General features: G+C 40.5%; 2 protein-coding genes across 3 annotated transcripts in view; both read right to left on the minus strand.

Moving 5' to 3' along the window:
* Window positions 1–2,250, minus strand: part of llgl1 (LLGL scribble cell polarity complex component 1) — a 33,939-nt gene extending 31,689 nt beyond the window's left edge. The window contains exon 1 of one of the 2 annotated variants that reach the window (XM_063471474.1): window positions 1,805–2,250. In XM_063471474.1, coding sequence (XP_063327544.1) covers window positions 1,805–1,885 — 81 coding nt within the window. In that variant the 5' untranslated portion in view covers window positions 1,886–2,250. The remainder of the gene's footprint in view (window positions 1–1,804) is intronic. The other variant, XM_063471473.1, reaches the window with a different exon arrangement.
* A 1,160-nt stretch (window positions 2,251–3,410) lies between these two features.
* Window positions 3,411–25,007, minus strand: part of myo15aa (myosin XVAa) — a 43,758-nt gene continuing 22,161 nt past the window's right edge. The window contains exons 34-64 of the mRNA XM_063471472.1: window positions 24,634–24,769; window positions 20,519–20,583; window positions 19,100–19,237; window positions 18,929–18,989; window positions 18,494–18,641; window positions 18,296–18,389; window positions 17,725–17,845; window positions 17,504–17,619; window positions 15,945–16,004; window positions 15,605–15,680; window positions 15,374–15,489; window positions 15,157–15,275; window positions 14,802–14,943; window positions 11,018–11,129; window positions 10,836–10,910; window positions 10,481–10,683; window positions 10,090–10,214; window positions 9,901–9,964; window positions 9,699–9,771; window positions 9,434–9,507; window positions 9,249–9,331; window positions 9,023–9,153; window positions 8,848–8,942; window positions 8,471–8,548; window positions 8,222–8,318; window positions 7,944–8,104; window positions 7,547–7,680; window positions 5,175–5,308; window positions 4,668–4,801; window positions 4,236–4,376; window positions 3,411–3,581 (exon numbers count right to left, since the gene is read on the minus strand). Coding sequence (XP_063327542.1) covers window positions 3,480–3,581; window positions 4,236–4,376; window positions 4,668–4,801; window positions 5,175–5,308; window positions 7,547–7,680; window positions 7,944–8,104; window positions 8,222–8,318; window positions 8,471–8,548; window positions 8,848–8,942; window positions 9,023–9,153; window positions 9,249–9,331; window positions 9,434–9,507; window positions 9,699–9,771; window positions 9,901–9,964; window positions 10,090–10,214; window positions 10,481–10,683; window positions 10,836–10,910; window positions 11,018–11,129; window positions 14,802–14,943; window positions 15,157–15,275; window positions 15,374–15,489; window positions 15,605–15,680; window positions 15,945–16,004; window positions 17,504–17,619; window positions 17,725–17,845; window positions 18,296–18,389; window positions 18,494–18,641; window positions 18,929–18,989; window positions 19,100–19,237; window positions 20,519–20,583; window positions 24,634–24,769 — 3,408 coding nt within the window. The 3' untranslated portion in view covers window positions 3,411–3,479. The remainder of the gene's footprint in view (window positions 3,582–4,235; window positions 4,377–4,667; window positions 4,802–5,174; window positions 5,309–7,546; window positions 7,681–7,943; window positions 8,105–8,221; window positions 8,319–8,470; window positions 8,549–8,847; window positions 8,943–9,022; window positions 9,154–9,248; window positions 9,332–9,433; window positions 9,508–9,698; window positions 9,772–9,900; window positions 9,965–10,089; window positions 10,215–10,480; window positions 10,684–10,835; window positions 10,911–11,017; window positions 11,130–14,801; window positions 14,944–15,156; window positions 15,276–15,373; window positions 15,490–15,604; window positions 15,681–15,944; window positions 16,005–17,503; window positions 17,620–17,724; window positions 17,846–18,295; window positions 18,390–18,493; window positions 18,642–18,928; window positions 18,990–19,099; window positions 19,238–20,518; window positions 20,584–24,633; window positions 24,770–25,007) is intronic.

The raw sequence follows: 25,007 nt of genomic DNA on the forward strand, positions 1-25,007 counted from the left end.
TCAGGAATCAGTAACAGAAAAAAAGAAAAAAGAAACAAGAGAAAAAAACAATAAATGATCACACCTCATTTTTGAGAAGTTAACAAGAGCAATTACTTTCAAATTTGTGAGAGTTGTTTTATCCCATAACTAAATTAAAAAGTTAAATGAATAAAACAAACACCTGTTCATTCTATTACCAAAAGAGATGCTGATTAATTTTCGGTCAGATCCACCAGCTGACCAATCGACTATTTGCTGTGGCTCTAAGGAAAGCCACAATCTAAAACCGTTCAATGGCAAACTCAATGAGGGCCTCGACTGGAATGCAGATACTGAGGCGGGACGGTGTAAGGACAGTTTGTCAAAGCGCTCATGTCACTGTGCTGGCCACAGTGAGCCATCTCATTCATGCTACTCAGACAACTGAGGTTACCCAAGTCTGCAAGATCATGCAAGTGCGACTCTAGGAGCCACGAAAGGCTGATTTACATTTTCCAGGACATGCGCTGGTTCATGCTTTTTATATTACTTATTCTTTCATTTGCTAAAATGGCTTAAAAGAGGACTCTTTTTAATTCAGAGTGCAAGTCAACTTGAAGTACTTAATTCTGGAGAAAAATCTACTGTAGTGCTGATTCTTAACAATCATCAGTCATCACCGCAGTCCTAAACAATCCTGCTGAGAAGGGTTAATGTCATTATCGCATCCAGTGTGCAGGACAAACTTGATTCTTTCAACATTTAAAAAGGTCCAGACAGCCCGGCTCTCTGGGACACTTTCTGAAACACAGCATGCAGACCATGCCTTCACCTAACCTGAGTTCAAGGCCACTGCAGTGCTCAGTTTGAGCGTAGAAACACCCTGTTAGGTAAGTTACTACAGCTGACACTGGATATGCAGAATTATCAGTACATTCCACAGATCTGGGTGGTGCAAGCTGCTTTTATGTTCCCACCAGCGTAGCAACAGTGATCTGGGTGACAAGGTTCAGCTTATACTGAAAGTGGAACTGAAATGAGCTCTTACATTGACTGTCCAGAGGGGAAACCCACCATCACCACCACTGAATGTTACCACAGGACGCTCAGATTTACTGTACATGAACTGGTTCATATCCATGTGGATGTGATGCCAGCATGAAACCTGACACTCGTGGCTGCACCCACAGACCCCCAAGAACTGGAACAAGGGGTATGAGGACTCTGCATAACAAAAAGCAGCAGAGATTAAAAAAAGAAAAAAGAAAAAACCTTCTGCTCGCAGAGTTCTGGCAGCTTCTACTAAAACGAGACGAGAGGAGTAAAAAGTGCCATCACGCTGAGAGCCACCCCTGCTCATTGCATGACAGATGGGTCACACCACACGAAGCATCGAACTGCTGGAAAAGCATGTATTGTAATTTAATCCCGTTAATCTGCATGCTGATAATCCCCAACACCCACACAATCCTCTGTTAATTACAGCAATATTAGCGCTACAGCGACAAGTTTTCCTTGATTGCTGCTCGGTGCTCACTTTGAGCGAGGTCCTGGTTTGGGTGAGGGGTAATTAACACGCCGTGAAAACAACTCAACAGCCACTAAACACACATCAACAAAGCGCCCTGCAAACACACCACCCGCACTTCACAGCTAATCTGTTTTTCTGTCCGCGAAGTAGGACAGAAAACAGCAAGCGCAAGAGGAGTGGCCGGACTTCAGCTGCAAAGTACTGGCTTTTTTTTATATATCTATAATTAAAAAATAAGTCTTTTAGTTTAGGGGAACCAGGCGAGAGGAGGAATACCATCTCCCTCTCTTTCCTCTTGTCCCGTTACTTTACCTTGTTGAAGGCGAAAAGCTCCTGTTTTATCTTCTCTCTCTGCGGGTCGGTGCCCTGCCGACGAAACCTAAACTTCATCATCTTCAAGCCGGTCACGGGGGAGGCAGGACCGAGGGGACAGAGAGGGTAACACGGAGGTATCAACCCGAGCTTCTCGGCGGGACTAGAGGCGGTTCGGCGCAGTCGGAAGATGCTAAGCTAGCTAACGGACTAGCCCATGCAGGCTGAAAGCGGGGGTACAACACTACTGCCTCTGCTGCGGCTCTCCTCCCTCCCTCCTCTCCCTCCTGGTGCTGTTTAGGTCGTGGTGGGTTTGACCACAGCAGCCCCCCCTCTTCCCGGTTCACACGGATCCCGTTATTGGTAACCAATAGGGACGAGGAAATCTGCGAGCAATTACTCAGCAACGCCTACACAACCAAGGGCTCGCGAGACGGATGCTCGGTTTGTAGCACAGGGTACACCGGCGGTATGTCCCAGCTGCTTGAGTTTGTACACTGCGACAACTGGGAGTTCCTTTAAACAAAATGGAACGGCCAGAGATTAAATAGCCAATAACTGCTAACTTTTCTCACTCGAAACTGTGGAGAAAATGTAAATATTTTACCTTAACTATTGTAAATTTGTTTTTTTAAGATGTCAAAAACTGGGTTTAAGATAAATAATGGAAGCAGATAGATTCAATCATGTTTGAAGTAGTCCTTCGAACATGATTATACGTCCTGTTTAGGAAGAAAAACATGAAAAGAATGGTAAATCTGACCATTAATTGAAGGTTATATTTAGCATATATTTTATTTTAATTATATTTTACTAGTTGGGTTTTTTTTTTTTTTGTAGTATTGTATTCACCAATGATTTTCCATACTCTTTAATTCCACCTAACTCATATACATTGCTGTGTATTTGCTAAAAAATAAGAAAGTACTCACACACCACTACTGTTATACTAAAGCTTTAATTTATTATTCACATGCAATAGTTGTGTAAAACTGCTATTTGCAAAAAAAAATTAATTGTAAAAATAAAATATTTAAGTTAGTGCAAACTCTTAGTGATGTGGCCTCAAAGCTCAAAGACTTTGCCCCTTGGCAAAGCAGAGAATAAGAGATGTGTCAGAAAAAGTTCTTTATCCTATCAAACCAAAAGTTTCCATTAATGTCAAAACCAAGATGAGGTTATAAGGGTTTGTTTGTTATACAGCAATAAACTGGCGTCCTGATTTTGTTCATGTGGAAGACCACCGTTACACTAAATTAATGTTGTCCCAAGAACAAAGCAAATCATGCTATTCTTCTAAAGAGGGGGCATGGAAACAAGGAGACATTAACCCTTATAGTTATATTGGACAAGATCTTAAACATTTCTGGATGATTATGTAAAACTATAAACAGTAAAGATTAAGGCATTCATTCAAGTTTCTCCTAAAACTGACATGAATGACATTTTATGTGCTAAATCATTCATTAAGAAAACAGTTGATCAATTAAGAAAAAATAAAATTTTCATGGCCATAATGGAAAAGCACTTTTTCAAAATCATCACAATAAACAAGTTATCAACTTACATAACAGTGCCTTTACATACAAAAATAACCTGTCTTACGAATAGAGGTAGAGTACATTTTTAAGGCATAAACTGTGATTTCTATGTATATGTCATCCTCGTGTTTGTGCTATAGCAGGGTGATTTCACTTGGTGGCAATGTGAGTCTCTTCTCTCTGACTGACAGCATGTTCTCCACGTGCATGGCGATGACTCGGCACAGCTCCAGGCCCTGGAAAACATCATATAGACCCTTAAAGAAACAACACTGGACTTAAGATGAAGAGTGAATTTAGACTGCACAGTGATACAGTTAGGGGCGAAAGTTTGTGGACACTTTTTCTTTTTGTAATTTTGCTTGTGTACACCATCAGAGTGAATTTTAAATCAATCAATATGTGATTGAAGTCCAGACTTTCAGACTGATGCAGAGTCAGACTGCAGATTATAACACATTAACTGCAAAAGCAACCCAAAAGTTTCTCAAGGCAAAGAAATGGGATATCTTTCTGAAACCAATAAAGCATGCTCTTCAGTTTTCAAATGCAAAACTGGAGGCAGAGACCCATAAATAAGCAGCAACTGAATGTGGTTGGAGTAAAAGCCTGGGGGAGCATCTCAAGAGAGAAAACTAAGCATTTGGTGATGACCCTGGGTTGTAGACTTCAAGCTGTCATTGACTGTAAAAGATTTTCGCAAATGGGGTACTGCGTATAAAAATCACTTTAATTCCTTAAAAGTTGATGCAACACTTTCATTAAACACCTTAAATTAAGCTAAAAGTCTGCACCTCAGTCACATGTTGATTGCAGAAATATGTCACTGTAAATACAGACACTGTTACACACACACATCTAAATCTTCCATCTATGTCTTATACACCCACCTGCTCCAGCTGCAGCTGTGTGACACGCTGGCTAAGCAGGTCTCCTATCATGATCTCCACATATGGGTAACTGGAGCCAGATGTTGGCCTCTGAGTGCGAGTTGATTGAATCTCCTTCAGAGGAAAACGCACCATAGTCTCCTAATCACACACAAACACACCAATGTGCATATAAATAGGCATTCAGGGGACACACAGACATCAAATATAAAATTAAATATCTCAAGTTTTAAAGGTTATATTTTCTCTTGCACAGATTTTTTTTATTTGTAATTTAATTTTTATTAAAAAATGATGGATGGGAGAGCCAGTAAACACCATAACCAAAAGAGGGAGCCAAAAGCTTTGTTTAAATATAATAAAATTCCTGCCTGTTTTGTATTTTTAAATCACAATAGATCAGTAAAAGGGTAAAATGTTTGTTTGACTCACATGTGTGTCCTTGTTAAGAAAATGAAGCCCGTTCAGATTAACAGCCAGGATGCATGGGGCGTGGACGGAGGAAGAGCCAGAACTCTGGATGTAGAAGAAGGAGGAGCCAAACATGGGGAAGGCACTGACCAGACCTGGGCAAAAACACACCAAAGCTCACTTCTGATAAGCTGCCGCATTCAAATTGCGAGGTAAAGATGTTTACAGAAAATATCGTGACAAATCAGCGTGCTTTTGAACATTTTCTTTCCCACTGGTCCAACAAAAATGCTCTAAGAAGACACCTTGCTGCACTCATATCAACTTAGAACTGCTATTTGGGATCAGAATAAGCCTTTTTTTTGTTTACCAGATGTTTCAGATGTTTATCCTAATAGAATTGTGACAGAATATGCAATGGGCTTTGCTATTAACAGTACAAAAGTTATTAATATTATAGGACATATGTAAAAGTTAAATGGACAAATTGTGAGTATCTTTCACACTCACAAAGAACTGTTGTCTTACCAAGGAACTGCGCACGGGCCTGGTGTGGGTTTAAGGGCTGGACCTGCTGCATGTGTTGTGTTGTCATGTTCAGCCACTCCTGTGAACCCTGTTTGCTGTAGAACTGCGGAGGGATACACTCCTGCACCTCACGGCTAACACACACGCACACACAAAGAGTGAACAAGGTGTAATTGAGAGACAGCAGATCAAATTATACATGTGCATGTTAGGTGTATTTTTCTGTGCAAGTCGACAATGTGCAAAGCAGAGTATGGTGGCCCTGAGAGGTCAAAAAGACTGCAGCATAAGAAAAGGCCAGAAAAATACAAAAATGCTACAAAAGCACACAAAAAACACAAAAATACACAATGGAATTAAAAAAGAAACACACAACAGATGTAAAGCAAAAAATAAAAAATAAAAAGATAAATAGCACAGTGGAAGTTGAAAAAAAAAGCTCCCAAAACACAACAGAAGTGTTTTTTAGCAGAAATTGTTACAGAACAGCTGTGGAAATGAGAGAAACAGAGACATCCGAAGGATTAGACTGAGACACAGAACCTGAGGATTTGTAGCTGTTGTGAGGAAGTAAAGGTGTAATTGGATGATTAGGGATGGGTACCGGTATCCGGTGCCATGATGACACCGGTTCTGACATAAACGGTAGTAACCAGACCGAAAAGCAGCGCACATTTCGGTGCTTTATTTCGGTGCTTTTTTGCTGAGCTGTGATACACTTTAGATTCTAGCCAATCATTTTACGTTTCCGAGGATAGTAGGCGGGCCCAGGTACGTACGTTCTTTTAGAGCAGAGCTACAGATTAAAAATGCCCAAGGCGAAGCAGTCAAAAGTCTGGCTGTACTTCACAGCAAAAGATGCAAACTCAGCAGCCTGCAACAAGTGCTTTAAGCTGATACTGTGATACTGTCAAAGGTAACACCTCAAATCCGATGAAACACCTGGCGACGCATAGCGTTTTTTTTAAAAGCCGAGAAATGCGCCATATTTGATAGCTTGCTGCGAGACCTCACACCGAGCATATCTACTGGGGGTGTGGTGCCTGTTATCAGACCCGGAGTTAGCAACATCCCCCAAAAACCCGAAGAGTAGAGTCCTGGCCCCTAGCCCTGCCAGTGTAGCAGAAATGATGACGGATGATGATGGTAGCAGCAGCCGTTCTTCTCTGCGTGAGTAGCTTAATGTTGTTCGTGTGTAATTTATGTTGAGTAGGCTAACCATGTTATTAAATTAATGCATGTAAGGTGAACTAGCAAACACCGTCGTAGTTACATGCGGCTGTCTTCTTGTTTGATGACAGATACTCCCTTCACCCTGGCCAAAAAGGCTAAAATGACCAAAGAAAAAGTGGAAATCAGTTAAACATGAGAGGTTTTGGACAAAGTTTTGTGTTTTTTTCCATTGTTTAAGCACTGCTTCCAGCCAAGAGTGATACCATATATGCCCTATAGCTGCAGAAAAGGCTAACATTGTTATCTTTTTACAAAAAACAGCTGAACATGAGAGGTTTTTGGACCAATTTTGTGTTCTCCAATCTTTAAGCACCGGTTTGAGCACCGTTTAAGCACCGGCACCGTTTCAAAAGTATCGGTTTGGCACCGGTATCGGATAAAACCTAAACGATACCCATCCCTATGGATGATACATATAACACTGTAGATGAATGTTTTATATTAGTTGTTCAACATACCATGTAATGGTCTAACCTGATGAATTTTTATTGTGTTTTGTGTGCTTTTGGAACATTTTTCTATTTGTGTTCTTTTACGTTGCAGTACGTTTGACCTCTCAGGGATACCGTACATTCTCTTCTACCACTGCTTCTCCAACCTGTAGGTTTCCCCAAGGTTCAGTCCTGGGTCTACTATTATTGTCTTACTACATTTTAAAGGGCGTTGTTATATAAAACCCTTAGATAACTAACTTAGTCCCTGGATGCAGCAGCAACTTTCTCAGCCCTTTGTGATATAGCCACAATATCAGAAATAGTAGAAATGGGATATCTGGGCAAAACGTGCTCTTCTGTAAGTCAGCCATGTCTTACTGTTTGGAAAAAATTAAGCTACTAAAAGTCTCAATCACTGGTTTCTTTAGATAACTTTAATTTAAATCACTTTGAATCAATTTAATTCCTAAAAAGTGAATGGAACACTTTCATTAAACCGTTTGAATTAAAGCTAAAAGTCTGCACTTCAGTCACATGTTGATTGCATAGATATGATTAGATATGATGGTGACAAAAAATCAACACAAACCTACCTTTAATTTGTCCCTTGTATCACTAGTAACTTGCCCAAAAGTAATTGATATGCAAGTGTGACTTGGTATATTAGCATGCAAAAGGTTTCCAACAACAAATGGGTATATTTACAGGGTGGGGAGGTAGATGGTGTCTTTGGCACGATGCTGTAGGGCAGCCAGCCTGGTAATCTGCTGCAGATGCTGTTCACTGGGTTTACCCTGAGGAACCACACTTAGCAAGGCCTTCAGGTAGTCTGGCAACACCTTCAAAAGAGATGCACAATGTGCATTAGTCCGTCTTGTTTCTATGACAAATATCAACTGATGAGAAGACGAAACAAGATGTACTTCTATGCACACCGCCCGACCACAAAAAAAAACCTCATCAGGTGGTGATGACGTATGTGGCCACAAAAAAAAAAGAGGTCAGCTATCCAATGAAATATTAGGATGTGACATATATTTAGCACGTGAGTTAAAATTTCAGGACTGCTACAATCTACAGCTCTGTGAAATGAGATTTATACCTGGTTATAGTGCATGGTGACATAGAGTTCATTGTCAAGTTTGAGAGCTAGACTCCATATAACCCTTCTGAACCAAAGACTGTAGTTGGCATCCACAGGCTCGGCCTCTGTAGCGATGTCCAGGATGTACTCTCGCTTGTTCAGGGGACGTACATTCTGACCTACACAGAAAGACACTTTAGTAACCATCTATTATCCAAAACGTGTCACAATATCTAACTCGGCAAAAAGAAATGTTAGCCTTTAAGAGCTCCACTAAAACAAGAGATCCTTTTTACCCTTGTGTGTGACCAGAAAGACGGCATATTCATCCAGTGCCTCCATTCTTTGGAGTCCCATCTCAAAGCAAAGCTCCTCGATCACATCCAAAGCAACCTGATAAGGAAAAAGCAAATCTGCCACTACAGGCTACAAATTCGGCATCTGTGTTTTACATTTAGAGACTGCAGCCATTCTGTGTGTGTGTGTGTGTGTGTGTGTGTGTGTGTGTGTGTGTGTGTGTGCGCGTGTGTGTGTTTTCCACTCACAGAGCATGTCTTGATTTTTAAGTGCCTTTCGATGCCACCTGGGAGCAGGAACAGCTGTCTCTTGGAGCTACGCCCGGCCTGTACACGGACAACAAATCAGAGGGAAACGTCACAGACTGCTGTCCACAGCTGTTACTGAGAGAAGTCATGTAGCAAAGTCACATCTGAACATGACAGACAGACACCACAGTATGAAAGATATCGCTGTAGATTAATTAGCACGCCCTGATCTACCTGATAAAGGAGACTATACAGGACAATCCTGATTGTTTTTCCGTATTTTTAAACACCTGTTGACACTTTCAGTCAATAAATGTTACAATTTTGACATATTTCAAGCCACAGAGGAACACCGTGTAGCTTATTTACAAACTAACCATCATTGCTTTGAGTTCCATGTTGTTGGGATACTGCACACGCCCGCCATACTGAAAAGTCCTCCTCAGATTCTGCTCGCATGCCTTGGCAATACCTGTCAATTGGAAGAGCAGCTAGTAAACACTTTAGACCAGTGAAGATCAAAAGAGATGGACTGATGAACACGATGCCCACCTTGGTATTGCAAACCAGGGCTGGCACATGCATCCTGGAGAAACGTCAACAGAAACGGCTTCATAACATCAGAGCAGCGATGGAAAGATGTGAGAATATACATCAGCCGCCATCCTCTCTGACAGCTGTCCCTGCACACAGAGAAGCGCGCACACAGCCACAGGTTAAAGCCTCTCCACGATCATGTCACCGCTCTTTAAGAACAAGCGAGTGCTGGAAGCCTTACGGTTTGGAGCTGGTGTTGACAGTAACTTGTTTCATCACTTGGCAGTAGGCTTCATCCTTCATCAGGCCATGGTCACCACTTAACTAGATTTATTTAAGCACATGCATGAAGAAAAACATAAAATCACACACACAGACCTCGTCTTAGTATTACGATGGGTAGACAATTTGCTGATGTAAGCATACCTTTAATATAGTGGTGACCAGGTCCTGCTCGGTCTGGCCTTTCATTGGGAAGTCTCCCATAAACTTCATTATAGCTGGGAAAACGAAACAGAAGGAGCTGGACCACATCTTTTCGGATGTATTTCGTTTAAAGCACATTAATGCTTTTATACTAAAAATAAACTAAAAATAAACACAAAGAAACACGAAATGTATGCGTATTTTATGCTGCTATCTTCTGCTTCAACCTCCTATGTTTCTTTTCGTTTCCACACTCTGCTCTCACCTAAGAAGATGTCAGCAGCCACTCGGTTCATCCCACTGTCTGAGAAGTCAATCAGTGACTCCTGGATTGGAGACTAGAAAGAGAAACAAGATGTTAAACCAGAACACGATGGCAAGAAAAACATTTTAGATGTCTGTGCACAGGCACAGAGAAACATATACTACATATTTGAACACAGAGACATGATTGTGATTTGAATTACCTTGGAGAATTTGACCATGTCAGCAGGGTCCCTGGGCTCCTTCCCCTTTTTCGTTTTCTGATCACTGTGGGGAAAAGCAGACAATCAACTCTTGGTTATTTATTTATCACTGTAAGTGTAAATTTTAGCTTTACATTGAACCCTTCTAACTCTTTTTTGTTTTTGACACTGCACATGTGTGTGTCTGACCTCCTGTTCCTCTGTGCTTCTCTGAAGTACTTCTTGGCAAACTCAACCATGTGGTACTGGCTGCTGTGCAGAGGCAGGTCGTCCAGTTCGACACCCAGGCTGTCTCCATAGATCTCATTCACTACCTGAGACACACACAAATCCACAGCATGAAGAGCAAAAGCAAGAGTGCCACTTACTGGGAGCACCAACAGTGTAATTATCTAAAAAATATTTCCATTTCTGCTAACCAAAGCATTCCAATGTATGCTGTATAAACACTGGCTAATACCATAATGTAAGGGTGCTATTCATGTTGAGCTCTGTATGTTACACTAGCCTTTAACCTATTATTCTGACAGTGGGAAGCTTGAAAAAGCAGAAAAAAAGAGTAAAAAAATGCAGTTAGCACCTCGGTGGAGAGGTCGAGCTCATGAGCAGCTACAGCTGAGCCCATCGCAACGGCAACAGCAGCAGAGGCGGCGACTCGTCCCTGCCGGTCTCGGGGCTCCACGCGTTCAGGAGGCAGGACCAAGAAGTCCGGAGCAGCCACAGGACGGATGAACTCGCTGGGGAACACTCCAGACTTTCCATACACGGCGCCGAACCGCCAGCCTACACGCGTGCACACACACATAATAAGTAAAAGGTTGCACACAAAATAAAGACTCTTCAATGTCTTCAATATTTTGCGTCACACAACCAACATAAATAAATTCCAAAATGTTAGAAGAAAGCTAGAATAAAAAAGGTCACACCACACGCACCAAACTCAGCGGTGTTTCTCTTTAGCTCCTCCAGAAGCATGACCTTCTTCCTCACAATGCAGCCATAACGTTTACCTGAGATACAACCACACAATGAAATGGGCACTGTGAAATAATTCAGAGGCAGAACGCAGATCTATCACTGTGACAATTTTCAATGTTGGATTGTTCCTGTATCTCACCAGCCTCCAGTCCATCCATGTGCTGGAGTCTGATGATGTCGCCTTTGTGGAAGTTGAGCTGAGTCCTGTCCTCAGTGATATAGTTCCTCACTGCCACCACATACTCTGAGTCCTGATAAAGACAGGGCATGCTGACATCCAGCAGAGAGCCAAAGAACATTTGTGCCAAGAAAATCACTTTCCTCACTCACTGCTTAATGTCCACTTTGAATTCATGGGTTTGTCAGCGCTACTCACTGTCGAAGACAGAGGTTTGTTTTAAAGTTTATAAACTTAAATAGTTATTCCTGCGTACTGATCACATCTCCATAAGTAAAAAATAAAGAAATAAAGGTAGTGATATTTTATGGTTAAAGTGCCATATAATATAGTACTGTATAAAAGTCACACCTCACGGCTTTGTATTTTACAAGGAAAATGGGAAATATGTGCATTGATTTATTGAAACATGTGCAAGCATACAAGAAATACAGGATTTGTGTGACCATTTTTATTCTTCAGCACAGCCTGAAATCATCAGGCAAGCTTTGTTTAAGTAGTCTGCAGCTCCAAACCATGACGGAGCCTCCACCATGCTTTAGATGGCTGGAGACGCGCAGTGTTGTACATCTCTTCCGACCCCCTCCTCCGTACATACTGATGATGATTTGAACCGATCATTTGAAATGTGGATTCATCAGTGCATAATACCTGTTGTCACTGACTTTTAGTCCACTTCTTGGGTTATTTGGCATACTTCAGTCTTTTCTTCCCATTTCCCTTCCTTAAGAATGGCTTCCACTCAGACCATTTCTGATGAGGTCACGTGTCAGGACACACTGCACACCATGCCGATATACACCCAGGTTTCAGCTAGCAGCTCTTTGGGAAGGACCTGTTTGGTGTAAAATTGCTAATTGCTATTTTATGTCTGTTGTCTTTGGAATTTTTTGAAGATTCAGCTCCAGAAATGGGGATTTTTTTTACAGGCTGCTAGAAACAAAGTGCCTGTTTAGTTTTTTTTTGTTGTTGTTGTTTTTTGCTAAGCTGTGTGTCACATGTAGACAAAATACGGACTTATCCTTTGACTCAGGTGCCTTTTTTGGTGCTTGAATGATTCAGAGGTCAGTGTTAAGTGGCTTAACAAACAAAACAAAAAATTCCTCTGAAAATGGTCAGAGACAAGGAGTGAAAATGAGGGGAAAAGAAGAAAATGTATGGGCTCAAAATGTGGTCATAAATATTTTGTACTTGTAAATCAGTTTTGTATGTGTAAAAAGAATTTGTGTGTGTGTAAAAAAGATTTGTATGTGTAAAAAAGATTTGTGTGTGCGTAAAAAAGATTTGTATGTGTAAAAAAGATTTGTGTGTGCGTAAAAAAGATTTGTATGTGTAAAAAAGATTTGTGTGTGCGTAAAAAAGATTTGTGTGTGGACTTAGACAAAAAAACCCTGCAAGTTACACCTACGGATTTTGACCCTATTTTTCTTCCTTTCATCTGATTGGTCAATGTCATGTCAATCACAAATGTAATAATCCAATCAGAGAACAGATGGGTTTGGCTGTCGGAGGGGCACTTTTTTGAACTGCAGGTCCTTGAAGGGTAATACAGTTTGAAGCTGGAGGATCTCTATATAAATATCCGATAGCAGCTAGGTCCGCTAACTTTCAGCAGCTGTTGAAAGGATAAAGTTGTGGTATGTCAGTGGTTAGAAATACCATCATTACTTTAGGATTAGTTTAACACAAAGTCAGGGCTGACCCGGGACCACTGCTGTGAGTCACAGTGCGCAGCATAAAAGTCCTTTCACATCGGACACAGGATGTGCTGCTAATGCTAACTGCTAACTAAAAGCAAAGGATCCAGAATTTGTTGCGCTGACTGCTGGGCTCTGTGGGTTTTTGCAGCAGCTCTACCTGTACTAGATGCACCTGCTCCTTGTCGTTTCTATCTCTGACTTTATGTCCTCTACAAGAGTTTCGGGTTTTTTTTGCTAGTTCTTCAAATGTTCAATAAAAACATGTATGCTAATTTATAACGAAGAAAGCTTTGTAATGAAGACTGTCATTTCCAAAACACTGCCCGCCCCCGCGGCCCGCAGCGCTGTTGAAAAGGCTGTGGAAGTCCCTGTATTAAGCACGTAAACCTGTGACACAAAAATCACCAAACTCAGACCACAGACTGTTTTCCTTCGTGGTGATGAAGGAAAACGCTGGGTTGGCATGTAAAAGGCATTTATTCCCTTCAAAGACCTGCAGTTCAAAAAAAGTGCCCCTCCGACAGCCAAACCCATCTGTTCTCTGATTGGATTATTACATTTGTGATTGACATGACATTGACCAATCAGATGAAAGGAAGAAAAATAGGGTCAAAATTCGTACGTGTAACTTGCAGGGTTTTTTTGTCTAAGTCCACACACAAATCTTTTTTACGCACACACAAATCTTTTTTACACATACAAATCTTTTTTACGCACACACAAATCTTTTTTACACATACAAATCTTTTTTACACACACACAAATCTTTTTTACACATACAAATCTTTTTTACACACACACAAATTCTTTTTACACATACAAATCCTGATTTACAAGTACAAAACTGATTTACAAGTACAAAATATTTATGACCACATTTTGAGCCCATAAAAATGTCCAAAGAAAAACTCTAAAAGAGAAAGAAAGAAAAGTATTGCTCAAAACCACTTTAAAAAATACAAGAAAGTCTGGCTTCTTGGAAGCAAAATATTTAAAAAAAAAAAATTTTTGCACATAATTTTAAGACACTGAAAACTGAGCCAGCTTCACACGTGGATAAAAAGCACTACACACCCTGTGAAAGCGCTTAGATGTCAATGTTATGGCATCAGTTTAAATTTGGATTACACCTGAAATTTTGTCTTTTTAAAGTAAAAAAAAAAATTAGAAAGTTAATTTAAAAAAAAAAACACTTGTTACCCTCAAAACACTACGGAGCCCCTCTGATGACATGGTCCAAAAAATAAATAAATTGTGGCCACAAAATACTATTTCGAGGGCACGAAATAGGTATAACGTGCGCACGAAATGCTAATTTGTGGGCACGAAACACTTGACCGATAACCGTGATCCTTCCCAGGCCCTTGCAGTTGGTTTACAATAAAATCTATACCGGCGTCCAGGTCGTACTTACGTCTGTAAAGCAACTGGGCTCTCAATATCCTGTTTAAATGTCTCTCCGTAATAATGGTTCCTTGCATTGCCAGGCTTTTCAAAATGCATTTGTAGCTCATTCCCAGCCTAAAATAAAACTCAATCATACTGTCTCTGTCCATGGTGTATAGGTTTAGCCTAATCTTATGCTTATGTCTCTATGCAGCTGTCCAGAAATTGTATCAATATGATGTGCGCACGTTATCTATTTCGTTGCCACAAATGCGTAATTTGTTAACACGTTATACCCAATTTATGCTCACAAATTAGCATTTCGTGCACACGTTATACCTATTTCGTGCCCTCGAAATAGTATTTCGTGGGCACGTTATACTATTTCGAGGGCACGAAGTAGTATTTTGTGGCCACAATGTATTTATTTTGTGGACCATGTCATTAGAGGGGCTCCGTAAAACACAACAAATTCCGATTGTAATCAAAGAGGACATGGAGTAAAGCCCATGTATACATATATTAAAAAAGAATTATATGAGACTTTTTTACACAGTAATGTTACCTAATTTAATTGTGCCTATCAGTGTGCATTATAAAAACTCATCCATTTATAACTCACACTTCATACACGCAGACACTGACAACATTCCTCTGACCTTCTTAAGCTCTGTGAGGAAGTAGTCGATCATATGCTTGATGTGCGGGGCTTTGGCGGAGAACAAGATCAGCTTCTCATTAGTCAGGTTGAACTCAAGCATGTTCTTAGATGGAATAGACACAAACAGGATGTCTGAATAGCTGCAAAGGAAGTGATATGCCAAACCAGGAAGTCAACTTAAAGTCATAGTTCAAAGCAATCAGGCATTTGACATCTATACCCAGAAAGTTAAATAAGATCTATGGCCAGATCTTCTTTTTAGCATCTGATTTGTGTTTTTAAAACAAGAAAATGCATTTAAAACAATCTAACTTACAGGGTTTTTTAACAGGAACATGTTGTATGAGACTCACCTGTAAGGCCTCAGCACTCTGAAGTAGTCTGAAGCAGAAGAGCTGCTCTTCACCATCTTCAGCAGCTTGATACCTTTATGAGACACGGACAACACCTGCACACCTGTCCCGACACTGCCCTGGAAAACACACACAACCATATACACACACCACAATATAAACACATGAAACTATTTATTAATTCAGTTTATCTATGCCAAGCAAAACAACAGCTCACAGAGGCTGGAAAGAGGCGAGAGAAGTAGATCTCCCATTCGTCTCTAGCCACGGTGACCACCTTCTTCTTCACGTTCTCATTGTATGTTCCTGAAACCTGATCCACCTTGTTCTCCGCTGTCACAGAAACAGAGGATCAGTTAAGGTTTGAACTCCTGAGAACCAACAGAGAGCGTCACATAGATGCAAGTAAGTCATAAACCTTAAAGCATGCATGTTAGTTTCATCATACCCAACAGGTCTTTCATCTTTTGTCTCTCCTCCTGCGTGATACGTATGCAAGCCTCAGAAAAGGTGTCATGTACAATCTGGAAAGACACAGCCAGGAATAGGAATGTGCTAATGGGAAACACTTAGGGTGAAAAATAACTACATCATAGACACAATTTTAGCATTTTAATATTAATGAATCATGACCATCTGAACTACTGCCATAATTACTGTTAACTAGACCAGCTGAAAGACACCCTGAGGTCTCTGTGATAATTTACACAAGTTTACACAAAGAATTGCATAAAAGCAAAATAAATAAAGAAGATGAGTATTGACAGTTATTGAATTTATAAACCAACCTGTCTAAAGATCAGATCCAGGATCAGTGGATTGTTCAAGTTCTCTTTAGGATAAAAAACCTGTAAATGGAGGACAGACAGAAATCAACTGTATTTTTATGTAAATAATTATACTGACGTTGGACTTTACAGCTCCATTTTTTTGTACTTAGCTAAAAAAAATTGAGGTAAAAACTAGAGATGGCACAATACCACTTTTTTATGTCCGATACCGATACCGATATCATAAATTTGGATATCTGCCGATACCGATATTAATCCGATATAGTGTGTTTTTTAATCAATAAAACTGTTTTTTTTAATATCTTGCTGCATTTTGTATAAGTTCATACTCAAGTTTAAATAAACAACAACACTAAAGCTATTCTGTTATACCTGTATGTAAAAAATACACTGCACCCAAAATATTTCATAGTTCAGCAATACTGATCAATCTAATAAACTTAAACCTACTCCATCCTTCCTATTCTGGTATTTTAAAGAGTACTTAGCAGAAATATTAAGCAACCTAACTAATAGGGTTGCAAACTCCCAGCAAAAAAAAAAAAAAGGGAACCACCCCCACCCTCCACCTCATGATGCTTAATCGACGTAATCAACTTTAATTTGATGCAGTGTCAAAAAAATGCACAGAAATAAATTATTTTTCAAGAATAATTAAATAGATTCAACATCTTTCTTCTACAGAATTGCAAACTGCACAGATGGTACTTTCCCAAAGGAAAAAGTACTATAGCTTACTAGGGTATATCAGACTTAACAGTTACTATATACAGTAATGGACTTCTATACATTTTACATCAGATTAAAACTTTGGGTGTAAGATTCAGATAATTATTTATTAAAAGCTAGACATTTTAAATGAGAATAAGAAAGAAAAGTATGTCTTTGTGCCCCCTTTTCCCTGTTAATGCCCTATCGGCCCCCCTGGCTAAACTTTGCTAGATCCGCCCCTGCACAGTTACCAGCCGTCAGCTACGTAGAAAAGGATCCTGGTGTAGAAAGTAATATTAAATAAATTCTAACAACAGCTTATCAAGGTTAAACGTGCTGCTGTTGTTCAGCCGCTGGTTTCCTCTTTCTGGTGCAAAGTGGGCCAAAAACAAAGAAGAGAGACGGACTCGCGACAGAAAAGCCGATCAGCTGATCATTAAGCAGTTTCACGATTGAAGTAGCAGCAAGAGAGGGAGAGAGAGAGAAGAGGCTCCATATATCGGTTGTTAAGCTTAACGTAGGTACGCTTTACAAACATTCAGAGATGAACTTACACACTTGCTTTACTTCTCTCTGGGATAACTTCCTCGGAGATGAAATGCTGGATTGCTAGCGAGGCTACAAATAAACACAGCCGCTCTATCACGTGAGCACACTGCTTCGACGTGCTACGGTTACAAGCCGAGTTACGTTGTGTCGCAAGTTTTGTGAGGTGCTTTTTTGATATTTAATGGATCGGATTACATTTTTTATTTCTCGCCGATATCCGATCCAGTAATTTAGGTCAGTATCGGACCGATACCGATACTTAATATCGGATCGGTCCATCTCTAGTAAAAACACACCTCTTTCCTCATGTAGAGTTTCCACGGGACGTTGGAATAAGTGTAATATTCATCACTGGTTCTGCTGTGGAGCTGAGTCTGAATGATCTCCTCCTCAACTGGCAACTCTCTGGAGACTGGAAGCAAGAACATTCATTTATTTATTTATATCATGAACAATGCACACCTGTATCAGTCTAATCTGGAGCTTATTCACAGGTATTTCTACAGTGTAAATTTACCTGGAGGAGGGGCGGGGCTTATGTTGGAGCTAGATGGCCCTTGGGGGCGAGACTTGGCTTTCTGGCTAGTCTTGTGTCCTCTGTCTTCTTTAGATTGGGCGGACGAAGTCTTTCTGTGAGTCTGAGATATGGAAAATGGTTAGATATTGTTTTGTCGTGTGTGTGTGTGTGTGTGTGTGTGTACGGGTTCGTACTATCCTGGTGGGGACCAAAATCTGACTTTTACTATCCTGGTGGGGACTTTCTGCACCGTGGGGACCAAAATCCAGGTCCCCTCGGGGTTGAAAGCAATTTTCACACTCAAAATGCGGTTTTACTGTCAGGGTTACAATTAGGTTATGGTTAGGTTTAGGGTAAGGGTTAGGGTTAGGCATTCATTTTTAATGGTTAGGGTTAGGGTAAGGGGCTAGGGAAAGCATTATGTCAATGGGATGTCCCCACGAGGATAGCAAACCAGACATGTGTGTGTGTGTGTGTGTGTGTGTGTGTGTGTGTGTGTGTGTGTGTGTGTGTGTGTGTGTGTGTGTGTGCGCATGTGTGTGTATGTGTGGTAGGTGTGGAGTTAGGATACCGGTTGTGGTGGGTTTGCCATTTGATCTTTAAGGATCTCCATCGCCTCATCATGAGGGTCTGGCTTCTTTCCAAACAACTTTCCATCACTTCTCCTACACACACCACAGTAGTCAGAACAGATTAAATACCACAGAGTATGACAATCATCAATATCTCACATCAGCGCACGTGTGTGTGTGTGTGTGTGTGTGTTAACCTTTGCGTGGGAGATCCAGAGGAAGATGTTGTGCCTGCAGGCTGATGCTGTTTGACAATGTCTTTGATATCATGGCTAGGGTCCAAGTGCTCAGTGTTACTCACAGTGGAGCGGACCACATCCTCGGGAGGGGGGCCACGTGATGGACCTGGAATGAAAAGTTCGATTACACACGAACCCGGTTTGTTCAGGGTTCATCCCTTACCCCTGTAGCCACAGGGGGAAACCCTTAAAGTGATAATCATATACTTATTTAAGGGCAGTTACTCAATTCCGCATTTTCAATTATATACAGTGGGCTTTCCAACCACAAATCACTATGCTGCAATGCATCAATATTTTTATTTCCACTCCTTTTTGATTCAGAGACTAAGGCATCCTGATCCCTGACTGAAATCACTGACGTTTAAACCGCACAGCAAGTGTACCACATACTCGTTTTCCGTTGAACAGCGGCAGCGCTCGGCTTGTGCGGAGACGCCTCACTCTCTTTGGTCTGCAGAAAAAACAACAATAAGTGATACGGCTTCAAGATTATATTTCAGATTTGCATGCACAAACTGTATTGAACATTACATCACCACAGCAGCATGTGTGTTTACTCACAGGACTGGGTGTGCGTGAGCGCTGTTGTGAGTGCGCGTGATAGTATGAGGGTGGTGACTGGGGGGCTGGAGCAGCTGGGGGGAAAGAAGACAACATTTGCTGCTGGATTGCTATGGCCTGCATCGTCATCTGCTGGGCCTGCAACACAAACAATTGCACATATATTCAATATTTAGTAAACAACAGTTTATACCTATGTTTAAAACATATTCATCTTTATGGTTTAACTTAATGTTTAGGTTAACTGTGTCAATTTGTAACTTGATATCATTTGTTTAAGCGAGACATTTGATGTCAGGAGTCAGTACAGTAATGTGGTACATCTGTAAAGCTGTCAATTTTCACTCAATAAATGAATTAATTGCTTAGATTATCCAAGTATTTTGGTAGTACAGCCTTTAGCTTCATGTGTATTGTGACATACAAATGTGAAAGTGGTACTGATTATGGTATCTTTCACTTAAACATTAGTTTTAGGGCTCAGAGTGCAGCATTATCTTTTTAGCATTTGACTCCATAAAGACAATTTTATCATACTTCATTTGCTCGTACAGCCATGTGAAAAAGACTCTGTGCAGTCCTGTAAAAAACTAAGTTCACCATTAATGTTTCCATAGAAATTAAGAGGGTAAGTAGCAGCAAATCAAATGTAATGGATTAGCTGATCATCAGCAAGTGTGAGCACATCTATAAAATCAGATGTTTTGGCGCTTTGCTGCTCTGGTGCATTCATGAGTTAATTCAATGCCACAATCTCCCCTAGAGTGAACGACCCAGCAAATTCACCCCAAGGTCAGACAGTGCAATACTCAGAGGAACTGCAAAACACCCATGAGCTACATGTAAGCCTCTGCAGCCATCAGTTAGCATGTTAAATATGAAAATGTCTGATAAGTTGGAAATATACTGAACAAGTATAAAAAACAAACAAACAAAAAACTAGATTGTTGTGTCATATTTTTGATGCAGAAAAAAAATACAATGTGGTGTCTGTCTACATGAGGCAGCTAAAACTTGGCCTAAACTGGGTCATTGAACAGGACAATGATCCCCAGCATAGCAGCACATCTACAACAGAATGGCTGAAAAAGAAAAGAATCAATGTGTTGCAATGGTCCAGTGAAACCTGACTGAAAAGCTGTGATGTGACCTTAAGAGAAAGCATAAACAAACCCCAGTGAACTGAAACAACGCTGTAAAGAAGAGTGGGCCAAAATTCCTCCACAACTATGTGACAAACCGGTCACACAGAAAATGATTACTTCAAGAGTAATCATTCACATGCTGCTAGATGTGTTTCTACAAACTACTGAATCATTAGGTGTAAGTGTTGCACAGTCTCTCTTTTACACAGAACTGTATCACCCAGTACGAACAGTGGTTTAAATATCAGAGTTGTTCAGAGAAATGATGTCAGACCAGAATGATGGCTTGCTGGTTGATGATGGCTTGTTGCTGCTGAGTCAGTACCACTTGCTCTGATCCTGGAGAAGTACAAATATATAACTGTTATGTTGTTGCTGCACTAAGAGCACAAGAAACAGAATTATCTGTTTAAAACAAACCACACGAATGAACTTTGCAACCTCACATAAAAAACAAAAACAAAAAAACTTGAAACTGGCTTTAATTAACAAAAAGAAAAAAAGGAGTCCATCATGCCCAAACACTTCAGGCCAAACATGCTGGAAAACCTAACGCACATCCTTTTATTCTACCTGGCACACCTGTCATCACAGGCAAGCCTGGAACCACAGGCATGGCTGGGAGTGAGGGCGCCGCAGGCAGACCAGGGACAACAGACACATTGGAAGCTACATCGGTATCAACAGCAGGGGTAGCTGCGGGGGCAGCAGCAGGGGTGCGAGTGGGTGATTGCGTGGGTGCTACATGACTAGAAGGAGTGGTGGCAGAAAACGATTGCTGACGGTGGTAGGAGTGTTGAGGTCGGTTGTATTGGTGGTATTGTTGTTGCTGCTGCTGCTGTTGTTGATGTTGCTCGTGATGATGGTGGTGGGAGGGGATTGGCATAGCAGGGATTGGGGGCATCATTCCTCCTGCTACTGGAAGCACTGGCACAGCTTGAGGAGCAGCAGGCAGGGAAAAGGAAGATAGACAGGTCTTAAGTGGCAGTTAGTCCACCCATTGTTAGTGACTGGGAAATATTTCACATTTTACGACAAACAATGTATGATCAAGATCAGATTCAGAAATAAAATATGTCAGAGTGGTCGTTATTAGCCACACTGATGCCGTGGTTCATAGAACATCAATATTAATGTGTTTATTACTCCCCATCTTTGACCCAGACAAATCCTGCTGAGTGTGTAATGGAAAACCTGTTTCAGCTTTTCTAACCTCTGTGTTCTATTGGTATGTGACTGTAACATCTTGTACAAAGAGTACAAAGTGTGTGTGTGTGCGTGCGTGTGTGAAGATGGGAAGCAACAGGTTCAAATCTAACTGTAAACTCTGTTCAAGGCCATGAGGCACTTTCCGTGTCTTTGTTATCAGGCAGGTGCTGACATGACTACGGGAAGAAAAGTCCTTAAAGCTGAGCAAACAACGTCTGTATTCATACAATTTGTATGAAGAAGCTGTTATCTTTTTCTGCTCTATATCAGTGCTGGTGTGAAGATGTTTGTGAAGATGTATTTATCACTTTGAAAAAACGTGTTAATTATATTGAAAAATAATTTTAATTAAAGTTTTCATCAACAACCTTGTTTTTTCGAATGAGAACAATAACTTAATAAAAACGTATGCAGGAGGACAAAAGCTATGATAAAATGTATTGATGCTTCAACAAATAAAAAACAAGATGAAAACATTCTGGAGAGACGAGATCCAATCAGAACTAATTAAGTTGTACAGAAAAGCGGGATGAGTTTGGCAGTGATCCAAGCAGAACTAATCTTGTGCTGTGAGGTTGGACACGCACGTCTGATCCGCCCCAGGGAAACTACAACCAGCTCCCATGCTCCCTGATTCTCATGAAAACACGACAAAACGTCAGCGCTTGAGAGGAAGAGAAGAGTAGACACATGTACACATTTTACATTTGATGTCAAGGAAAATAAGACACTTTGTAAATCGTGTTGAGCAAATCTCATCAGTGAAAACACAACCAACTTCCCCAATTTGCTGGGCAGCTTTTGACTTCATCATGAGGTATTTAGTCGACTAAAACTAAATGACATTATAGTCAAGTCTGTGACTACAACTAAATCAAAATTTGCTGTCAAAATTAACACTGTTGCAAAGGGTCTTTCTACAAATCTCAGAAATTAGTTTCATGTCAATGCTCGGTTTATTTTTCAGCATTACGCTGGAGCCATCGTAAAATTAACATTTTTACTATTGAGTAACGTTTAGTAACTGTTAGAGCACATCAGTGGACTGATATTACTGGCCAATATCAGCTATTTGTCACACTTATAACATAACGGCTGACAAATGAGAATGTAAAAAAAAAGTAAAGACAGGTGAAACATGCTTCAATCGTGTCCTGGGAGTTGACGTTGTTTAGGTCGTCCAGCAGAGGGCAACACACATGTTTGAAACATCACAAGCATAACAACCAGTTTATCCAATCAGAGTCAGGAAATATGCAAGCAAGTAAATAAGCAAGCGCTAGGGAAATCTGTTTATGTTTAATGTGTCTGAAAGGGAAAAAAAAGCATTGGTGATATATCAGAATATCAGATTTTTAAATCATCAAATATTGTTATCAGTGTTGGTCTTAAAAGTCCAATATTTCTCTACATTATATGCTGTTTGATACTGTATGTTTCCCCTTTTTAGATTTGCGTTTTGAACACATGTCAGGTCAAAATCTCAATTTGTCCAATACCCTGGTTTAGAAGTAAAGCAAACATGCTTGCTGATGATAAACATCAAACCAGCGTAACATCAGCATGTTGGCACTGTCACTATGTGAGTTTTGCTCAGTGCCGTAAGCCTGGCATAGGTACATTAGAGGGGAAAAAAGAGGAAACTGTAAAATAATAAATAAAAAATTCTGGAATTTTACAGTCGAGCACACAGTGAAAGTAAGAGCCGGTAAAAATAGTACCAGGTACTTAACATTACTAGATGTCACGATCCTGGGTCTTTTGTCCTAGCGTTTTGAGTTTTAGTTTGTTCCTGTTTATGGTTTATGTTTAAGCCTTTTAGGTTTTCTAACTTCATTTTTTATCATGCCTAGGTTGTTATAGTTCTTTGTTATTAGATTCCCCTTGTGTCTTCCAACCCCTGTTAAGTCTCCCTTGCCCTTCATGTGTTTCATGTCTGTGTCTTACGTTGTCAAGTTCAGGTTGTCATGTTTGCGTCTTATGTTTCCTGTTTTATTTTGAAGAGGTCTTGTGTTTCTATGTTCACTGTATTTAGTTTTACTCTTTCCCTGCGAGTTCATTATGTTCATGTGGGTTGTGCTGTTTTGATCTTTATAGTTATTATTTCCCTAGGTTTCAGTTATGGTTATCATAGGTTTAGTTCTTAGGTTTTGTAATATGGCTTCACTGTGTTCCATGTTGTGTCTACTGTGCCTTTCTGTACCATGTTTCAGGTTCCTATGTTCTGTCTCCCCAGTTGCTGTTAAGTTTACATGTCTAGAGTTCAGTCAGTGTGTTTCCTGTTTTACTTTGAAGGTCCGTGTTTCATGTCACTGTTTCTAGTTTTGCTTCCCTTGTCTCGTCCAGCCTGATTACTCCCAGCTGTGCTCTCCTTCTGTGTCTCATTCCTTCGTTATCCCTCAGTGTATTTAAGCCCTGTGTTTCTCTTTGTCAGTGTCGTAGTCTCCTTCATGGCTGTGTTTCCCTGTATGTCAGTTTATCCATGTCCCAGTTTAGTTTTGGTTTTTTTCATGCCATTCTGCAATAAAGCAGTTTTTTGAGTTTGGGTCCTTCTCCTGCCTGCACACAGCCAAAACATGACACTAGCTGTGTGGAAAGTGATCCATTTGTAATGACTGGTGTTTAAGAGAAATAACAGTCACCTGTTATAGTGAATGGCTTTTAATGTATTATCTATGAGGACAGTCAATACAGCCAACTGCTCAAAGTTAAACTTTTAAAGTTCAGGTCTGTTCATTGCCTTTGAGATAACAATAAAGAAATACTCTGATTAGTTGATTACTATGGGAATGAAAGTAGGTTGATAATAAAGCATCACCAAAACATTTTAAATGTGTTATTATTAATTTATTGAGGAGGAGCTTACAAAGGAGAAACAAAGGGAAACTCTATTAGCCTGAGACAAAAGCCAATGATTTAGGAGCACTTAGGTTATGCTGAATTATTAATGTCAGTGCAGAGAGAGAGTGAACTGTGAGGACAAAAGAAATGTCTGAAAATGGAAAATCCAGCAAAATATTCACAGACAAAAAGGGAGAAAGGACTAAATAATTCTGGAAACAGCAATATCCGCTTAGACGCAAAATACAGGCAGCAAAAAAATAGAAGTACAGAGACAAACATATGGCCAATCAGCACTGACGCACGTAACAACAAACACACACAGCACTCAGTGTTTACCTCCAGGATGTATTCCTGGTGGATAAGGCCGGCTGGAAGCTGGACGACTCTCTCCCTCTTCCCTTCCTTCTCCTGTGATGCCTATACCTCCTCCTCCCTTCATCCTTTCTGACAAACTTCCACTCTTCTCCATGTCCTGGTGAGCAAAGAGCAGCAGGAGACTCAGCAGAAGGAAAGGGATGCTTATTGTTGAGAAACTGGAGTTTAAGGGGAAAAAGAAAAGGTGTGTGTGCCAGAAGGAGAGAGGGAAGGAGAGGGACTAAGACAACGAGCAAGAGGGAGTGAACTGGATTGGTTGATTTAGACCCTCTCTGAGCCAGAGCTGCAGGAACAGTATACTCTCCAGGAAGTACCGTACACACAGGAGGAGAAGC

Source organism: Pelmatolapia mariae, linkage group LG4 (genome assembly GCF_036321145.2).
Source record: "Pelmatolapia mariae isolate MD_Pm_ZW linkage group LG4, Pm_UMD_F_2, whole genome shotgun sequence".
Lineage (NCBI taxonomy): Eukaryota > Metazoa > Chordata > Actinopteri > Cichliformes > Cichlidae > Pelmatolapia > Pelmatolapia mariae.